Here is an 18,607-nt window from a genome sequence, read left to right as displayed (position 1 = left end):
CCCCCCTCCAAACAATTCTGCTAGACAACTGGTATTACATCCATTCTACAGATGCTGTTAAGTGAGGATGGAAGGAGAAGGAAGAGCAAAAGTTCGAGTCCGATGCAGTGCCTCTAGCCAGTACTCTCACACCCAGTCCCACACAGTATTCTCTGGAGCAGGTCCTGCAGCCTTCCAGACCCTCATGAGGGCCAATACCTGCTGCAGGAAACTGCTGAGTGACCTTCTGGGTGCTGAGGGTTAGGGAAGCTCCCAGGCCTCCTCCTGCCTGCGCGATTGCATTGCTGCCCGTGGGTGTGTGTAGACAATCCTGTATTTTTTGCATGAAAAGTTTTCCCTGAAACCAGGTTCTATCCCCAATCAGTAATTCACTTCACAGCTTTCATCATCTCCTGAAAGCTGGTGTCTATAAACGAGCAAGACTTTTATTAGCAAAAGGCACAATAGGGGCATCGCCAGGACACTTTCCGCTGCAGGTTCAAGGCCCTAGCAGGCTCCCAGAAGGTTGTGAGGAAGAACCCGCTTGCTCAGCTTCCTCAGCACGGGCTGGGCGACTCCGCTCTTTCACTTCTCTCCCTTAGTTCCCTATCTGTGAAATGGAAATGTCCCCCAGCTGCCCTACCTCACCCTCAATGGAAATGCCACAAAAAGGAAACGGCACTTTTAGAAAGGTCGACCACCAAAACGCCAGGCACAGCATTATCTAAAAAGTGAAGCAAGACAACTGGCTGTGTGTGTGTGTGTCGGGGGGAGGTGGGAGAGGGAATGTAGCCGGCGCCCACAAAGCACGAATTAAACACCCAAGAAAGCAAGCACCTTCTCCGGGAAGACGACAAGAAAAGGGCCGCCTGCCTCAAGGCACGCTTTCGAGGGGCACGCTTTTCCCAGGGCTAGGAACTTTCCCCAGAAACAGCGCCCTACACCCCCGAGGTCCCTCCCCTCGCCCAGCGCCCGACCCTGTCCGGGCTCACCCAGCCGCTGCCAATGCCCTTCAGCCCAACCCCTCCGGCCCCTGCAGGCCAGGTCGGAGGTCGGCCGCGGCTCGGCCAGGCCGGCCCTGCTCGGCATCCAGAGCCCTCCACAAACACGCCCCCTCCGGCCGCCTCGGGCGCGCAAGCTGGGCCCGCGCTGGCCAGATGTGACCAGCTCCGGGAAGGGCCGGGCCACAGCCCGCCTGAGCCCACAAGGGGGCTTCCAGAAAGGCTACCAGCACCCTAGGGCCCCTGGATCCTGCCCGCCCCCCAGTCCTGGGCAGCCAGGGAAGGGACTGGGCTCGGTCGCCGGCGTGCGAGGCCAGCTAGGGTCCCCGCAAGCCCCCTCCAGGACGAGGGCTCCGAGCATACGGACCCCTCGCCCCCTTTCCCCCCGCAGCCCCCAGACGAGGTACACCCGGGCAGGTGCAAGGGATGCCAGTGCCGTCCCCGCCCTCCCACCCCCAAGCCCGGGCCCACCAGAAGGCTTACCTGGCTCAGGCGCAGCAGCAGCAGCAGCGGCGGCAGCGCCCAGCGTAGCCCCGGCGAGCGCGGGGGTGGCCGCGCCTCCCGCGCCGCCGGCTTCATGCCCTGCGCGCCCTGGAACGTGCACGGGACGCGCGAATCGGGCCCCGCCGTGCGCCCCAGCCCGGGCGCCCTCGTCGCCGCCTCCAGCCACCGCCTCCGCCTCCTCCTCCGCCAGCCGGTCCGCCTCGTCCCCGCTCCGCCCGCCCCGGGCTTCCCCGGGGACATGGCAGTGGCGGCAGCGGCGGTGGCCACACGGCGGACCCTGGCGCGGCTGCAGCGGGGGGGCCGCGTCCCTGGGCGCGCAGAGGCTTCGCGGGGCGGAGCGAGCGGCGCCCACCCCCCGCGCGCGGCGTTCGGGTCCCGGCTCCCGCGGCTCAAGCTGCTCCCGCTGCCTCCTCCGCGCGTCATGCGGCTCGGGCTGCAGGGAGCCGCGGCGAGCGCTCAGGCCCTTCTCTTCCCCCTCCCCCTCTGAATATTCATCGCTTCCTCCCGCCCCGGCCGGGCAGGCGGCTGTAGAGCTCCGCGGCCCCTCGCCACCCTCCCGCCGCAGCCCCCGCCCCCACCGAGCTAGCGGGGAGGGGAGAAGGGGGTGGCGGCGGGCTCCGCGCGCGCCCTAGCGGACCCCTCGGGCTGGTAGAGGAAGCGCCCCCTCCGCGCCCGCCCCCTCCGCCCAGCCTCCCACATTCCTGGGACTCGGGACCCGGGACACCACTCCACTGCTCCAGCGCCACGAGCCGGTGCCGATCGGTAAGGACTGCCCAGCCTCCGACCCACTCCGTGGCCCCAGGTTTGGGGTCACCAGATGTTGACCGAGACCCCTGTTGATGTCACAGCCATGCCTGCTTTCTAAGCAACACAGCCAAGGCGTTCTTGACCTGGCCAGTGGGTGGGCTTAGAGGGGTGTGAACCCTGAAATTTAGGAGGCAGGTCCTGCGTTGTGTTCTTTCCCTAGTCCCTGCCTGGGCCAGGTAAGCAGAGAGCCAGCACAGGAGCACGTCCAGTAATTAGAACTCCAGCCGTGGCATATGGCAAGCTAGTAATACTAGCTGTGTGACCTCAAGAGAGGCATTTTTGCCTCTTTGGGCCTCCCTTTGCTTTTGTGTGAAAATACTACTAGTACCTGTCTAGAGAGACTTGGTTGAGAAGGTGGATAAAGAGCTAATAAACTCAGGGACCCACACACAGGCCCTGCAATACACATTTAGCTCTTCAGGGCAACTCTGGTCACATTGTCAAACAAGTTTTTGACCTTTAAGGAATTACAGATTCCTGCAGATACTGCTGCTGTGCACACAGGAGAAAACTAGGGAGCCTAAGCCACTGGCTCAAGGAGAAGTAATGAGAGAAAGGGCCAAACCAAGGAGTGCTAGGAAGGAGAGGTTGATTCCAACCAGTAGGAGAAGAGACATCTGAGCTGGGCTTTGAAGAATGGGTTGAATTTCATCAGGCACATAGAGGGAAGGTATGTCTCCGGAAGTGTCAGCAGCTTGGCAAAAAGCAGGAGGCAGGTGCTTCAGGCTTGCCCTTCTGAGAAACAGGAATGGGATGTTGAGAGTTCATATTTGGTGTGATTTCAAAGGCCTGAATAATGAGTCTGGACTGGATTCTATGCAGAGCAAAGCAGACCATCAGATGTCCAACCTGCTGCCTCCAGGCATCTCTTGGACCTCAAGCTCTCTGCAGAATGGGAACAAATCTTCACTTAGAGATTCCCTCCCAGTGGCTCCCACCAGATAGCACACAGACAAGTAAAGATCAAGACTTCACCTGTCCACTTACACTTTGATTGTCCTAATTCACAAGAAATTCTGTTCTTTGTTGTTGTCTCCCTCTTCCTTTTTTTTTTTTTTTTTTTTTTGGTGGTACTAGGGTTTAAATTCAGGACTTCATGCTTGCTTGGCAGGCACTCTTACCAATTGAGCCACTCCACCAGCCCCTTTTTCAAAATGGGTTTTTACCTGATGGGGTCTCACAAACTATTTGCCCAGGGCTGGCTTCAAACCAAAATATTCCTGATCTCTGCCTCCTAGGATTACAGGTGTGAGCCACCGGCACCTGGTCATCTCCCCCTTCTTGAGCCAGAGACAGGTGGTTTAAAAGGTGTTCATAAAAAATAAAAATGATTAAAAATAAAAGCCATTCATGTCCACAATGCCCAGAGGAAAAGAGAACCTGATATTGCTAGGTCTGCATTCTGCCCCAGATACTCACAGACCCAAAAGACCCATCTGGGTCTCCACAGATTCATAACTTGGGTCTGCAAACAGCTCTGCAAACTCCTGCAGGTACTTTGGTTTTCTCCTGGGTAAAAAGTATGCCCTCACTAAAATGTTGACTAGAACGGGATTTGCGCTCTACATGGAGAACAAATAGGATAAGCAGCCTTTTCAGTGAAGGGAGTACAGACCTGAATTAATAAATTAAGTCTCCAAGTCATAAACATCACAGTGAATTGATGACCCGTGTGAGGAATGAAATTAACCCTGAGTAGGTGTGGTATGGTATGAACTCTAGGGATTGGGCTCCTCTGATTACCCTGTGACACCTCACTCAGCATTTTGCCCACACCAAGAACTCAATCTTTGTGCAGATGTGTGGTTGTACAAATGTATCCAGACATACCATGATCTGAAAGTTGGTTCTTCCAAGAAGACAAGCTAGAAAAGGGATCATTCTCTTTGCAAAGGATTTGCCACTAGATTCCACATGAAAGGTCTCCCCCTCGGATGTCACTACAGCTAGACATTTCCAACTTGCATTTCCCCTCCACACACCATAGCTCCCTGTGCTTAACCTTACCAAACCATCATTTTGTATTTCTACTTATTTATTCTCCTTCCTCTGTGGACTCTTAAGTAAGCCCCTTAAAGATAGGGCCTGTATCCCCAGCTCATAGCAGTCACTCCAGTAATATTTATTTAGTTAAATTAAATGCATTCCTTTGAATAGCAAAGTAAGATACTAAATATGTGTCTGTTCTCACACACACACAACAAATTCTATTTGCAAATAGTTTTTCAGGAATAAATCTACAATGCAAAGTTCAGGATACATACACCATGAGACTATTCAGTGTAATAGTTGACCTTTTAATCATGTCCCCTTCACACAAAGGGTAAAGCTTTACTGAATGTGAGGTCAGATGCATAGAGAACAGAGGCCAACCAAGAGGCTGAGTCAGGGGTTTCTAGAGGTATTCCAAAATTGCCTAGGAAGAGTCACCCAGAAGCTGGGCAGAGTATAGATTCATACATCCTTTCCTTACACTGTTGAGGGTGAAGCCTGGGAATCTGTATTTTTAGTCACTTCTTTGAGTTAAAGGTATGGTTAAGAAATACTATTTGTCATGTAACTGGCCTGCATTGTGTCACTAATAATAATTTAAAACATGTGTCAGGGGCTGGTAGGAGTGGCTCAAGTAGTAAAGTGCCTTGCCTAGCAAGCTCAAAGCCCTGAGTTCAAATGCCATATCACACCCCACCCCCTGCCAAAAAAAAAAAATACATCATCAGGTAACTGCCAGGAACCAAGCAGTTCCAGACATTTTTACATCCATTGTTTCTCCACTTTACAAACACCCCATAGACCCAAAACCAGGACCATTATCAGTATTTCACAAAAAAAGGAAACGGAGTCTCAGAGACATTGATTTACTTATTTTACAAGGTCACACATCTTCAGAATGGCAAAACCAAAATCTGAAATTATTACCTTTCTTGCCACTACACCCACAGTGCTTTTCCCCTTGATGCTTATAGATGAGTTAGTGTAAGTGCTCTGTGCATTGTCTGTTACTACTTTCTTCTGTTATTACTCTCTTGGGCCTCAGTTTCCCCAGTTTTTAAAATGGGAAGGGACAGAAAAGAGGACTTTACACTTCATCCCACAAGAGCTGGGAATAGGCAAGACGATCATGTTTAATGACAAGTCCACATCCCACCAGGAGGCAGGTCTGCTGGGTACTGGCCTAGAACCAGGTCACCAACCCAGTGGGGAGTTCATTCATCCTGGCAACCCTGCGTTTGTTTTAAAAGCCACTGGGAGCAAGCCATTCTCCAAAGCCCTCCTAAGCAGAATGGAATGTTTCTTGAGAGTCTGATTAGCTAATGTTGCAGGCATGGCTTCCCTGAGACCTTCCTGCCTGGCAGACTTGAATTGAATCAGAATGGAAAGGAAGACTTTTAGAAAGTTAAAAAAAAAAAAAAAACCTAGCACTTCGTCTTTATAATAGTAACAGGATGGTTCCCGTGGGCTAATAACAGAGCTGTGGTTAGAAGTCCATTTTTGTCCACCAGCCCTCAGTTCCTCCCTACTTAATCACCTGCCCATACACAGAGCCCAGGAGGTGCCTTGGCAGTGTCCTTTTGTTTCTGACTTCAAGCACTTGCATCATTAAGCACTTTCCTAATTCTTTTCATTCTCTCTTTATCTCTAACGCTTATGTGTGTTGAGATAAGAAACAAGCCTTGACTTCCAAAGAGACAGTTGCATGTGACAGATTTTCAATACCAGGGAAAAATGTTTACAGCAGCCACCTCAGGATGTGGAAGACAGAGAGCTGTTGCTTTCAAAGGTCCCCACCTTTTCCATGACAGACACTCCCCATGATGAGCATACTGGCTTCTGTGCCAGCAGACCACCTCCAGAGCTATTAGGACCCACATCAAGCCCTGCCAGGACAGACCCAGTAGTTGGGGTCTTAATTAAGGTATCTGGGAGCAGGAAGTGTGTGACAAGGAGATTTGGGGCCTACAGGACAAGGAACTTTTGTCCAGGGCTTGTGAACAACTTTTGCACAAAGCCCAGAAGTGACAGGCAGGGGGCAGGAGGCAGTCAAGCCAGCAGCTGGAATATTACCTCAAAGAAAGCAAGGGCTGAGAGGTATAAAGACAAGAAGGCCAGTGAGCTACCAGAGTCCTCAGGCAGCTGGGTCCTTCCAGGCCTGTTAAAATCAAATGAACTTTTCTCAGGTTTGAAAAGACATGTTTGGTTTCTTTGTTTTGCAGCACTGGGGTTTGAACTCAGGGCTTCATGCTTGCTATGCAGGCACTGTTACCACTTGAGCCACTCTGCCAGCCCCAGTTTTTGGATGTTTTTTTAGATTGAAAAAAATTTTTGTGTGGGACTGGGATTTGAACTCAGGGCTTCACACTTGCAAAGCAGCTGCTCTATTGCTTGAGCCATACTTCTGATCCATTTTTTGTTCTGGTTATTTTATAGATGGCGGGGGGCGTCTCACAAACTATTTTCACAAGCTGGCCTTGAACTATGATCCTCCTGATCTCAGCCTCCCAAGTAGCTAGATTACAGGTGTGAGTCACTGGCACCTGGCTAAAAAACAATTCTTAATCATTTTACGCTGGATCTATAGGACACCTGGACTCATACAGTCAGGGTAAGAAATTAAGTTGCAATGATTTCTGGTACAGAAGAAAATACCAGTAATCAAATACAAATTATATATAGTAAGTTAAATTATGTATGTAAATATGTATATACAGATATGTGTGTGTGTGTGTATATATATATATTCTATAATATAGATACATGAGCTTTGTCCTTAGGAATTAAATGTACTGAGTACAAGTTATGGACTCTTGCCATGGAGTCAGCCAGGTTCAAATCCCGGTCTGGCCACTTACTCGCTGTGTGTCCCTGGACAAGTTACATAAGTTCTCTATGTTTCAATATCCTTATCTATAAACAAGAATGTTGATGTCTATAATATCCATCTCATAGGATTGTTTCGAGTATTAAAGTAGTAAATCACTTATAATACTCCTTGGAGTAAAGTAAATACCATGGACATATTTGTAATTACTAAAATGTCTTTTTAGAAGATCTGAAGCAGATGTGTGATGGGAAGACTGTGTGCTTTGGATCAGGTGGTCATAAGTTCAAATCCTATATACTTACTGCACAAAAAGGTGCATAAAAAGTAGGACGTGGTAGCTCACACCCATAAGCATAACTACTTCAGGAGGCTGAGATCGGGAGGTTGGAGGTTCAAGACCAGCAGGACAAAAAAAGTTTGAGAGACCCCATCTCAACCAATAAAAAGTTGGGTGCAGTAGTGTTCATCTATCCTCTCAGCTACACAGGAAGCATAAAGAGGAGGATCGTGGACCAGGCTGGCATGGGCATAAACAACAGACCTTATCCCCAAAATAATGAAAGCAGAAAGGGCTGGGAGCATGACTCAAGTGGTAGAGCCCCTGCCTAGCAAGCACAAGGCCCTTAGTTCAAAGCCTAATACTTCCAAAAAGAAAAAAAAAAAAAAAGAGAAAAAGAAAAGAAAAACAGTGGGATCAGGGAGCTAGGCACAATGGTGCACACCTGCAATCTCAGCTACTCGGAAGTCAGAGGTAGGAGGATCATGGTTCAAGGCCAGCCCAGGCAAAGTTAAATGGCTTAAATGGTAGAGCACTTGCATAACAAGCACCTCAGAACTGCAGAGAGAGAGAGAGGGACAGACAGACAAAGAAAGACAGAGAGAAAATATGAATGAAGACTAAGGATATAGCTCAGAGGTAGAAAATTTGCCTAGTGTGTACAAGACCCTGAGTTTAATCATCAGAGAAAAGAAGGAGAAGGAGAAGAAGGAAATTTATTGACTTCAAGCAATTGTGAAGATGAAAGGAAATGACAAGTGTGAAGTACCTGTCACATATTCCAGGAAAACCAAGTGTTAAAAGACACAGTCACTGATGGAAAGGAAAGGAGATTGCAGTTCAGGGCCCTAAGACACCGATAACTAGATGTCAGGACTCACACACACATCACGCTATAGTTTTTTTTTATAAAATGAGGACTAGATTGGCCTATCAGTCAGGATAAGCTAGGTTATGCTACTGCAACAACCAACCTTCCAAACATCAGTGACGTAAGGTAATAAACATGATGTCTTGTTCTCATTGTGTGCCCACTGCAGGTCGGCTGGGGGCTGTGTTCCATATCATCGTCCCTCACTCCAGGACTCATGTTGTCCAGAGGGCAAGACACTATCTGAAGTCTTGCCAATTGCTGTGGCAAAGAGAGAGCTTGGGAGATCTTTGTTTTGGTTTGGATTTTAAGTGTCGTTCCCCCCCCCCGCCCAAGTCCTGTGTGCTAAAGGATTGGTAACCAGCCTGTGGTGCAATTGGAAGGTGGTGGAAACTTTAGGATAAAAGCTAGTTGAGGAAGTTAGATCAATGGGGCATGACCTTGAAGGGGATGTTGGGATAAGCAGGTTTCTCCTTCCACACACTTCCACCAAGTATGGCCCCGCCACAGGTCCAAAGCGACAGGGCCAAGTGACTGTATACTGAAACCTCTGAAATTGTGAGCCAAAACAAATCTGTATTCCTTATAAGCTGATTATCTCGAGTATTTGTCACAGCAACAGAAAGACAGTGTTGAACTGGCAGTGAAATACTGTATCCTGGAAGTGACACTCATCTCTTGCTCACAACTAAAGGTGTGTGTGTGTATCTTTTCTTTTCTTTTCTTTTTTTGGTACTAGAGATTTAACTCAGGGCAGCATCCTTGCTAGGCAAGCACTTTATCACTTGAGCCATGCTCACAATCCTACATATTTATCTTTACTTTTATGTATGTATATGTATGTAACATAATTTTATATATACATAAAAATATATGCACATATGCCCAATTCCATACCATTTTAAAATTTGCAAAGTTCTTTCACATATAAATAAGGGTAATACTTAAATATTTTAACCAGTTGGACACATGTTCTGATGAATCAAGATGGATATCAACTTATGGCCCTGAAAGCAACATATTTGGCCCTCTGGACAATGCTGAGAAGTGGGCACTGTTAATATTCCCATCTTAAAGACAAGGAAGTAGAGACTCAGGATTGACATTTAGCCCTGTGCATCATCTCATGTAACATCTGTGTTTGCTTGTTTGTAGGTTACAGAGGTGGTCTAAAATATTTTAAGGACAATGGGACATCTCAGAAACCTCAGGGTAGAAATGTGTCAAGGCCTCCATGAACACTGACACTAAGAACCAGAAGGCCATCAAGTACCCAGGCTGGCTGTGTCTCTCTCTGCACATCTGTTTCTTGCTTCCCTGCTGCAGGCCACCCTTCTCTGCTTCTCTGTGCATTTCTCTCCAGTTGTCTTCACCTCTGTTTGAAGTCCTTACACAGTCTCCTAGTCCACCTCAAACCCCAATTCCCAGAGGGAATTCCCAGAGGAAATTGGTGGCCCAGCTTGGATCCCATGTTCTAGTCAGTGTGGCTGAGAGCACAGGGCCATGATGTATAAAAGTGTCTATCAGAGATCACTCCCACTTGGGAGCAAATGCACCGGCATGGTGCCACTGAGCATTGAGCAAGACATCCCAAATGTTATCTACTATGGTCACACAAGACATGTGGAAGTAGGGTTCCACCCTGGTCTCTAGGTTCTCAGACTAGAATGTTCTTTCCACTGGAACACTGATCCTCTGCTCCCACCATCCAAATACATGGCTGCTCACTACACACAAACCCTTGGAAGCCAAGAGATATCTCTGCTGCTCTGGGAAGACTTAGACCAAAGGGTGAAATTCATTTCCAACTGTGGCTAAGCCTCTTATGTGTAGATCGAGAGAGATCCCTGTTGGTTCGAGGTTATTGATGACATTGGACGGAGAGGAAAAGGAAAGTTAAAGCCAGACATCACCCATGGAGCCCCAGACACCAGCCTGATTCTTGCTTTCTGGTTGTCTCGGCTCTCTATTTGGGGACCAACGTGTAGTGGCTGACTCTGTGGGGAGCACTGCATGTGCTATGGTGGGTGGAGGGATATCAGCAGGGAACCTCAAAACCAAAGGCCTGCTCTGTGCTGAGCAGGAAGCTGGGGTCAGTGAGCCAGAGCCAAGCAGCACAAAAGGCAGCCAGACTAAAAGGCCAGAGCCGAAAGGCAGGGTGTGTGACCAAGGAGAGACCCCAGAAGGAAGGGAGAGAGAATGGGTGTCCAACACACTGCAGGACATATCCCTGCAAAGGGGTCCAGAGCTGGCTCTGAAGGATGATGGTGGGGTGGGACATAGGAAGACTCGACATGGCAGATGGGAATAGAGAGACAATCTAGTCTCTCTAGAGGCAGTTTGGCAACATATATTAAAAGCCAATGATGAAAGCCAGGCATGATGGTACATACCTATAGTCCCAGCTACTTGGGAGGCTGAGACAGGAGGATCACTTGAACCCATGAGATCAAGACCAGTCTGGACAACATAGCAAGAACCCTTATTCAAAAAAAAAAAAAAGACAGTGATGATGATGATGTTATCTTTACTCCAGAAAATCCACTGCTGTTTCTCCAATGCCTAGAAAAAATACACAAGAAGGACTCAACCAAAAATTGCTGAATGAATAAAGACACACATGTGTGAAGATACTCAGCATAGTAGTGAATTAGAAGCAACCTACATGAGCACTAGGGGACTAGTTAAATAAATTATGATAACGTGATGACATAGATTAATACCTCTTACTATGGAAGAATATTCTGAAGACTTTTAGGCTGAAAAATATTTGGGATAAAAATAATCCCACTTTATATAGAGAAAATACACTTAAGTATATGTACAGAAAAAGTTAATGTACCCAAATAAAAAAAGAGATGAAATTCAAATTGTTTTATCCTATTTCATTTAATTTATTTCCACTTTCTAATTTTTCTACAATGACTATGTTACCTGTATAATTAAAAAAATAGGAGAAGGGAGTTGGGGTATAGCTCAGTGATAGAGAGCTTGCCTAGCATGCATAAGACCATGGGCTAAAAAATTAATAACAATAATTGGAGGAAGGAAATGAATGCATGAAACTATTTCTCGAATGATCAATCAACAATAAACAACCAATCATTACTGATTTCTGAGCCCTAGCTAAGTACAGCCCCAAGTCTTTTACATTACCAAACAGTGGACAGATTGATGTCAGCAAGTCACTGGAGGATGGGAGACTATGGCAGGCTGCTACTGACGCTCTGGTGAGCACATGGGCCTCCAGCAGCCCTTTGCTTTCTGCCCAACTGGACCTGTGAGCAAGGATAGATTAAGATAAGGCAGGTGGCTCATGCCTGTAATCCTACCTACTCAGGAGGTAGAGATCAGGAGGATCTTGATTCAAAGCCAGCTTGGGCAAATAGTTCCTGAGACTCTGTCTTGAAAAAAACCCATCACAAAAAAAGGGCTGGGGAAGTGGCCCAAGGTGTAAGCCCTGAGTTCAAACCCCAGTACCACAAAAAAAACAAAAAGTAAGTATAAATAGGAGGATCAAAGTCCAGGATGATCTGGGCATAACCGCAAGACCCTATTCAAAAATACCTAACGTGAAAAGGTTAGGGGCATGGGTCAAGTGGTAGGGCACCTGCCTAGCAAATGTAAGGCCCTGAGTTCAAACCCCAGTACACACACACACACACACCCCTTGGTTTTATGCTAGCTGCAAGGAACACAGAATTAATGAAAGCTAGCAAAGTCCCTGTTTTCATGGCATTATAGTCAAGGGGAAGAGGGTCAAAGATAATAAATGGATTGATCAACAAGTAAAGAAAATAAAAATATCAGATAGTGATTTTTAAGCCCGACCCAAATATCCCATAGTCTTACTTCAAAAAGTAAATGAAACAGGGAAAGGTAATGGAATAAGCATCTGTTACCTATTGCCAACAGTTAACAGGTAACATTTTTCCATGTTTGTTTCATTTTTCTGTTTCTATTATTGTTGTTGACTTGTAACTTAAAGTGCAATATCCTGACATTTTACTCCTAAATACTTCAGTATGCGTCTCTAAAAAGCTAGACATTTTCCTACTTAACCACAGTGTTATTATCATGCCCAATAAAACTTATGACTCTTTAATATAATCAAATAAACTATATACATGAATACATAAATTGTTCCCAAAATATTTTCTACTGCTGTTTTTTCAAACTAGGGTTCATTCAGCATCTACACATGTGTTTGGCTGTTTTTACTCTTAAATCTTTCTTTTTTTTTTTTTTCCCTTTTTTGCAGTACTGGGGTTTGAACTCAGAGCCTCACACTTTGCTAGGCAGGCGCTCTACCACTTGAGCCATTATGCCAGCCCTTTAGCTCTTTAAGTCTCTTTTTAATATCTATGTCTATGTCTCATCTATATCTGTAGATATGACTCCATTGTCAAAATGGTTGTCAACAAATGTCATGTACCCAGAAGAGGACACATCCTAGCTCAAAGAAATTTAGGGTATTTGTAGGTGTTAAATGGTGTAGCCTGGTCCCCTCCCATCCACTGGTAAAAGGTAATTGACAATGGGTAAACTTCACAGCCTTGGCAAAAGACAAATGTACCCTAAATGTGAAGCAGCCATTTATGGGGGACTATAGTTTCTTTCTCTTCACTTTTTTTGGACAATTCAAAAAGGTGAATGGATGTAATGGGAAAAGGATAGACAGACCAGGGCTGAACCATGATGCCATGACTGGAGAACTACATGTCTTTGGGCAAGTCATCTCACCTCTTTGAGCCTTGGTTTCTTAATCTGTAAAAGAAAGACAATATCCACTCATGGTGGTGTTGTGAGAGTGACACAAATCAACTTATCCAGCATGCCCATCATCACAGAGCTTGAACTCTTCTATAAAGTTTGGAGCAGAAATAGCTACCTGCTACAGAACCCATTTCCATTTCTTTCTGAGGACTGTGCTAGACTACATTTCCCAGCCTTCCTTGCAGTTAGATGAGACCTATGCACAAGCTCTCAGAGTGGAATGTAAGCAAGTGTTCTGTGCAGGCTATTTCCAGCCATGGTTCAAAACCATTCACTCTTATGGCAACCCTTGAAATGACCGGTTGAAACTGGTAAAATCTTAATGTGTCTGGATCCCTGAATGACTATGTAGGGCCCTTGTTGCCATGGAGGAACTTATTGACTTGGGGTTTATGTGAGCAAGAGAGAACCCTTTACAGTATTCACTGAGGAAGTTTTAAGGTTTATCTGATATAGCAGCAAACTGGTTTAACTGACACAAAGCTAAATATGAGAGATAAAGTCATTACTTAGAAGGAAAATCTAAACAAATTTACAAATTTGATTTAAACCATGGTAGCATTTGCCATGTCAAATAGGGAGGGAACCACACACCCGTTGGAGGGGAACATTTAAATTTTAAAACACTTTTTTCACATTTTTACATGGATGTGTAAATCAATGTGTGGTATCTCAAATTGCTGACAGCCAGGTGACAGTCATGCATGTGTCTGCAGGTGCACAAACCTGGTCAGGCTTTCCCTCTTGTCATCCTTTCCCTTGAGGCATGTGCACTGTTGGTTCACAGGTGTTGAGTTTAATTGCCATTTACATGACTTCAAGAAACTTCCATGCTGATTTGGCACTAAAATGAAAGTTATCGTGTACTAAAAAAAAAGGCAAGGAAACACAGCCATTTGATAGATGATAAAAAATCTATGTCTCAATAAGACTTAAAGGAGCCCTTTCAGTATGCACAGCATGAAATTTCTGAGTGATAGGAAAGCTTTGTGTCACAGTTTTTCTACTTCTTAGAAATACATCAATAATGGTGTAAGTTACAAATGATGTGTCTTAGATTTGGTGAAATCACTAATAATATAAATATGTCAGAGGTTTTAACCCAGGAAGGAATTCAATGTAATAGTAATAATAATAACTCACACTTGCCAAGAGCCAAACCACCCTTTGTGTTTTCCTCACATTGTCTTCCTCAACCATCATAGTAACCCTGTGAGATGGTCACTCTCATGTGATTAAAAATCGTCCTCTGCGCTACTCAGGGAAGATACAGGGTTTTATGAGGGTGATGATCAGGGAGGAACAACATAATTAAGATCCGGAAGGAGCACTCCTTTAGGAAGGGAATCATAGGCAGCATTTAGAGAGCACTTACCATGCACCAGGTGCCATTCTAAGTCTATTGCATTAACTCAATCCTCCCCAAACTCTAAGAGTGTTATCAGCTCCATTTTACAGATAAGAAAATCAAGGCAAGGAGAGAAAAGTTAAATAACTTGCTTGTGATAACTCAAGTCACACAGCTAATGAGTCAGAAATCAGTTTGAACCAGGGCAGTCTGGCTCCAGAGTCCATGTATTTTATCGTTTCCCTATCTCCTCTCACTACAGATGAGTGATAAAAGCATCTTTGTACCAACAAAATGACTATTGAATTTATTTTCTTGATTAACGATGGCCAAATCTAAAATGAGTGAGTTGCTAAATGCAGTGGTTTACACCTATAAAGGTTTGAGGCCAGACCAGACAAAAAAAATTATCAAGACCCCATCTGAACCAACAAGCTAGGCATGATGGCACAGACCTCTGACCTTAGCACTATGGGAGGCATAAGTAGAGGATTACGGACTGATGCCAGCCCTAGACAAAAACACAAGACCCTATCTGAAAAACAACTAAAGCACAAAAGGGCTGGGGATATTGCTTAAGTAAGAGAGCACCTACTTAGCAAGCTTGAGGTCCTGCGTTCAAGCCCCAGTACTGCCAACAAATAATTGCTTAAATAAATAAAATGAGTGAATCATCCCCATTTTACCAGTGGGGCTGGAGTAAATGATCTGGGTACCAGCACAGACTCCAGAGCCAGATCTCTGGGTTCAAAGCCAGGCCTGCAGCAGACCAGTAAGGTCCTTCAGATATTGTGAGGATTAAATTAATTAATACACACAGAGAATTTAGCTCAATCAGAAGATATTAAGCTCTCAATAAATGTTATAGTATTCTCATCTCCATGAAATGTCCACAACAACCCTAAGGAAACTGAGACTCAGGTTCAACAGTTTGTCCAACTTCACACATTTCAAGAAAGGAACAGGATTCAGACCTAAGTCCAGTCACTCAGCAGCCCTTGCTTCATACATTACTCCGTGGGCTTCCTGTTAAACATGAGTGGATGATTTAGGTTTTTATTTCTGAAGACTTCCAGGAAAGGAGTCTCCAAATCCCAATGTGACACACTATGTTAACATCCCACATCTGGCCAATAGTACTGCTCTCATTGCCAATCTGGAGCTCAGCTCTTTTATTTTCAAGGGCATAACCTTTGAGAAACCTGAGGGAAGATAGAGACTACTGAGTTTCTTTTCTACCTTTCTTAGATGATACTCCATGTTTCCTCACCTACATACAGAGAAGGCAGGGACCATTTTAGAGTCTGCCACAAAGTAAATGTTCAACAAAACCATCACATGAATGAATGAGAGAATGGGTTCGTACCTAAAGTTCCTCCCAGATCAAACAAATCCCACATCAGCCTCCTCTGCTAGTTTTTCTTTGATTCCCATTTCTTAACCCTAGAGTTTCTCAAACATAGATGTTGTGCGGGCCTTGTAAGGACATTGTGGAATTGAAGTGGCCTTGGTATGTGGTGACATCCTGGGTTTCCTCATTCCTCATTCCCTTGGGTCAGTTTTTGACCAAGAGGACAGTAAGGAGATATCTTGGAAGGAGAGTTGCTGAGGTGAGGACAGGCAGGTGCATGCATATATTCCTGAAACTCCACCCCCACCCAGTCCATCCTCACAGCCAGTCAAGGTCACAAGTGTCACAGGTAAAGGAAGGTTGGGGGCCTTGCTAAACAAACATTCACTGTCAATATAGAAAACCCAGGCCTCGGAGTATTAGACTCCTTTGCTTGCAAATAGGGGAAGCATTGGAGGACAAAGGCATGTATTGCTGACATCACTTGGAATCCCAGGAGTGACATTAATTTTACATATGAATAGATCTAGGCACTCAAGGCCTCAACCTATTTTTCTTTCCTTGCTCTGCGTTGGATCATGCTCACTTTTCAGTAGGCAAATTATGGCTGGTGACGAGTTTCAGTTCATATCCTTCCAGTCATGGAGAGTTGTAGCCATTATGACTGTTTAAGTTGGGCAGAAGGGAAGGAGGAAAATCAAAAGCTTTCTTAGAAGCCCCACAGCCTACTTTCCATTAGGTCTTATTAGCAAAGCTGCAAGGGAAGCTGGGAAAGTAGGAAACAGGGTTGTCATAATTGGCTTAGATATATAACTATCTGTTGCCTGAGGCAGACCATGTGGTCAAACTGAGCAAAACTGGAGTTAATTAAGCCAGGAAGGAGAGAGACTAAGTTGATAATTAATGGTGTACATGACAAGAAAGGATTGTGAAGCAACCTCACCAGATCTTATAATATGGATGAAGAGAAGTTTTACCAAAAAAGGGGAAATGTTAGCCAGACAGAAACAACTAATGTGCATATCAGAATTGGGGAACAAGGGGGTGAAAGAGAGGAAAAGTGAGTTGAATCAGGAGAAGCGAAAGGAGAGCACAGTCTCGCTGTGGATAGCACCTGTCAGGATATTTGCTGGAACATACATTTCTTATTAAGGATGTGCTAGAGCAGAATTTCAGCAAATACAGAGGGTTCTTAGTGAGCAAGGAGCAAATGAGAGGTCTCCTTGCCACACAGAGTCTGAGTTTTTTTCTACTGTCTTTGCTCAGTTCCACTATTCATTCTCCAAGACAATCTGAAACCAAACCAGCGCAGATCCAGATCTGAGGCACTGGGAAGCAATATGCTCACAAATCTTCAGTGGTGGGTTGGCTCCAGTGGTAGAGCACCTGCCTGGCAAGCGTGAGGCCTGGGCGCAATGGCACGAGCCTCTAGTCCCAGCTGCTCAGGAGCCTGAGACAGGAGGATTACTTAAGCCTAGGAACTTGAGGTCAGCCTAGGCAACATAGTAGGTCCCTATCTCTTAAAATAAAAAATTTAAATCTTAAAAACTCAAGGTTTTTTAAAAAGCTCAGAGGTAAAATGTGTCTTTTTTTTTTTCTCACTTTAGAAGAAGTGGGTTTTTTTTGTTGTTTTGTTTTTTGCAGTACTGGGATTTGAACTCGGAGCCTATACCTTGAGTCACTCCTCCAGCCCTTTATTTGTGAAGGGTTTTTTCAAGAAGTCATGAAGTCAGCTGGGGCTGGCTTCGAACTGCAATCCTGAGTAGCTAGGATTACAAGCGTCAGCCACCAGCATCCCCACTTAAAACTATTACAAGAGGTTTCTTTGTTCAATAAAGGGTGTGTTTAGTATGTACAAGTCCTGGGTTCAATCCCTAGCACCAACAAAAAAAAAAAAAGATTTTCTTGGTGGGATTGGCATTTGAACTCACTTACAAAGTAGGCACTCTAATTGAAAAATCTACTGTTACATTTATATGGAAACACAAGAGGCCACGAATAGCCAAGGCAATACTCAGTCAAAAGAACAATGCAGGAGGTATCACGATACCCGACTTCAAACTATATTACAAAGCAATAACAAGAAAAACAGCATGGTACTGGCACAAAAACAGACATGAAGACCAGTGGAACAGAACAGAGGACCCGGATATGAAGCCACACAACTATAACCAACTTATCTTTGACAAAGGAGCTAAAAATATACGATGGACAAATAGCAGCCTCTTCAACAAAAACTGCTGGGAAAACTGGTTAGCAGTCTGTAAAAAACTAAAACTAGATCCATGTATATCACCCTATACCAAGATTAACTCAAAACGGATCAAGGATCTTAATATCAGACCCCAAACTCTAAAGTTGGTACAGGAAAGAGTAGGAAATACTCTGGAGTTAGTAGGTATAGGTAAGAACTTTCTCAATGAAACCCCAGCAGCACAGCAACTAAGAGATAGCATAGATAAATGGAACCTCATAAAGCTAAAAAGCTTCTGTTCATCAAAAGAAATGGTCTCTAAACTGAAGAGAACACCCACAGAGTGGGAGAAAATATTTGTCAACTATACATCAGACAAAGGACTGATAACCAGAATATATAGGGAACTTAAAAAACTAAATTCTCCCAAAACTAATGAACCAATAAAGAAATGGGCATGTGAACTAAACAGAACTTTCTCAAAAGAAGAAATTCAAATGGCCAAAACACACATGAAAAAATGCTCACTATCTCTAGCAATAAAGGAAATGCAAATTAAAACCACACTAAGATTCCACCTCACCCCTGTTAGAATAGCCATCATCAGCAACACCACCAACAACAGGTGTTGGTGAGGATGTGGGGAAAAAGGAACCCTCTTACACTGTTGGTGGGGA

At 45.1% G+C, this 18,607-nt stretch overlaps 1 protein-coding gene and 1 long non-coding RNA gene across 2 annotated transcripts in view; one reads left to right on the top strand and one right to left on the bottom strand.

The window, feature by feature from the left end:
• The window catches only part of Ptprj (protein tyrosine phosphatase receptor type J), a 158,108-nt gene extending 156,186 nt beyond the window's left edge, over window positions 1–1,922 (bottom strand). Inside the window, exon 1 of the mRNA XM_020151945.2 lies at window positions 1,464–1,922. Coding sequence (XP_020007534.2) covers window positions 1,464–1,907 — 444 coding nt within the window. The 5' untranslated portion in view covers window positions 1,908–1,922. The remainder of the gene's footprint in view (window positions 1–1,463) is intronic.
• An 83-nt stretch (window positions 1,923–2,005) lies between these two features.
• On the top strand, window positions 2,006–11,339 carry LOC141413709 (uncharacterized). Its single transcript, XR_012438520.1, has 3 exons — window positions 2,006–2,246; window positions 8,431–8,955; window positions 9,417–11,339. It is a non-coding gene; the product is annotated as an uncharacterized lncRNA (long non-coding RNA).
• The last annotated feature ends 7,268 nt before the right edge of the window (window positions 11,340–18,607 follow it).

This window comes from Castor canadensis, chromosome 1 (assembly GCF_047511655.1).
Source record: "Castor canadensis chromosome 1, mCasCan1.hap1v2, whole genome shotgun sequence".
Classification (NCBI taxonomy): Eukaryota; Metazoa; Chordata; class Mammalia; order Rodentia; family Castoridae; genus Castor; species Castor canadensis.
This window is presented reverse-complemented; position numbering and strand designations above follow the sequence as displayed.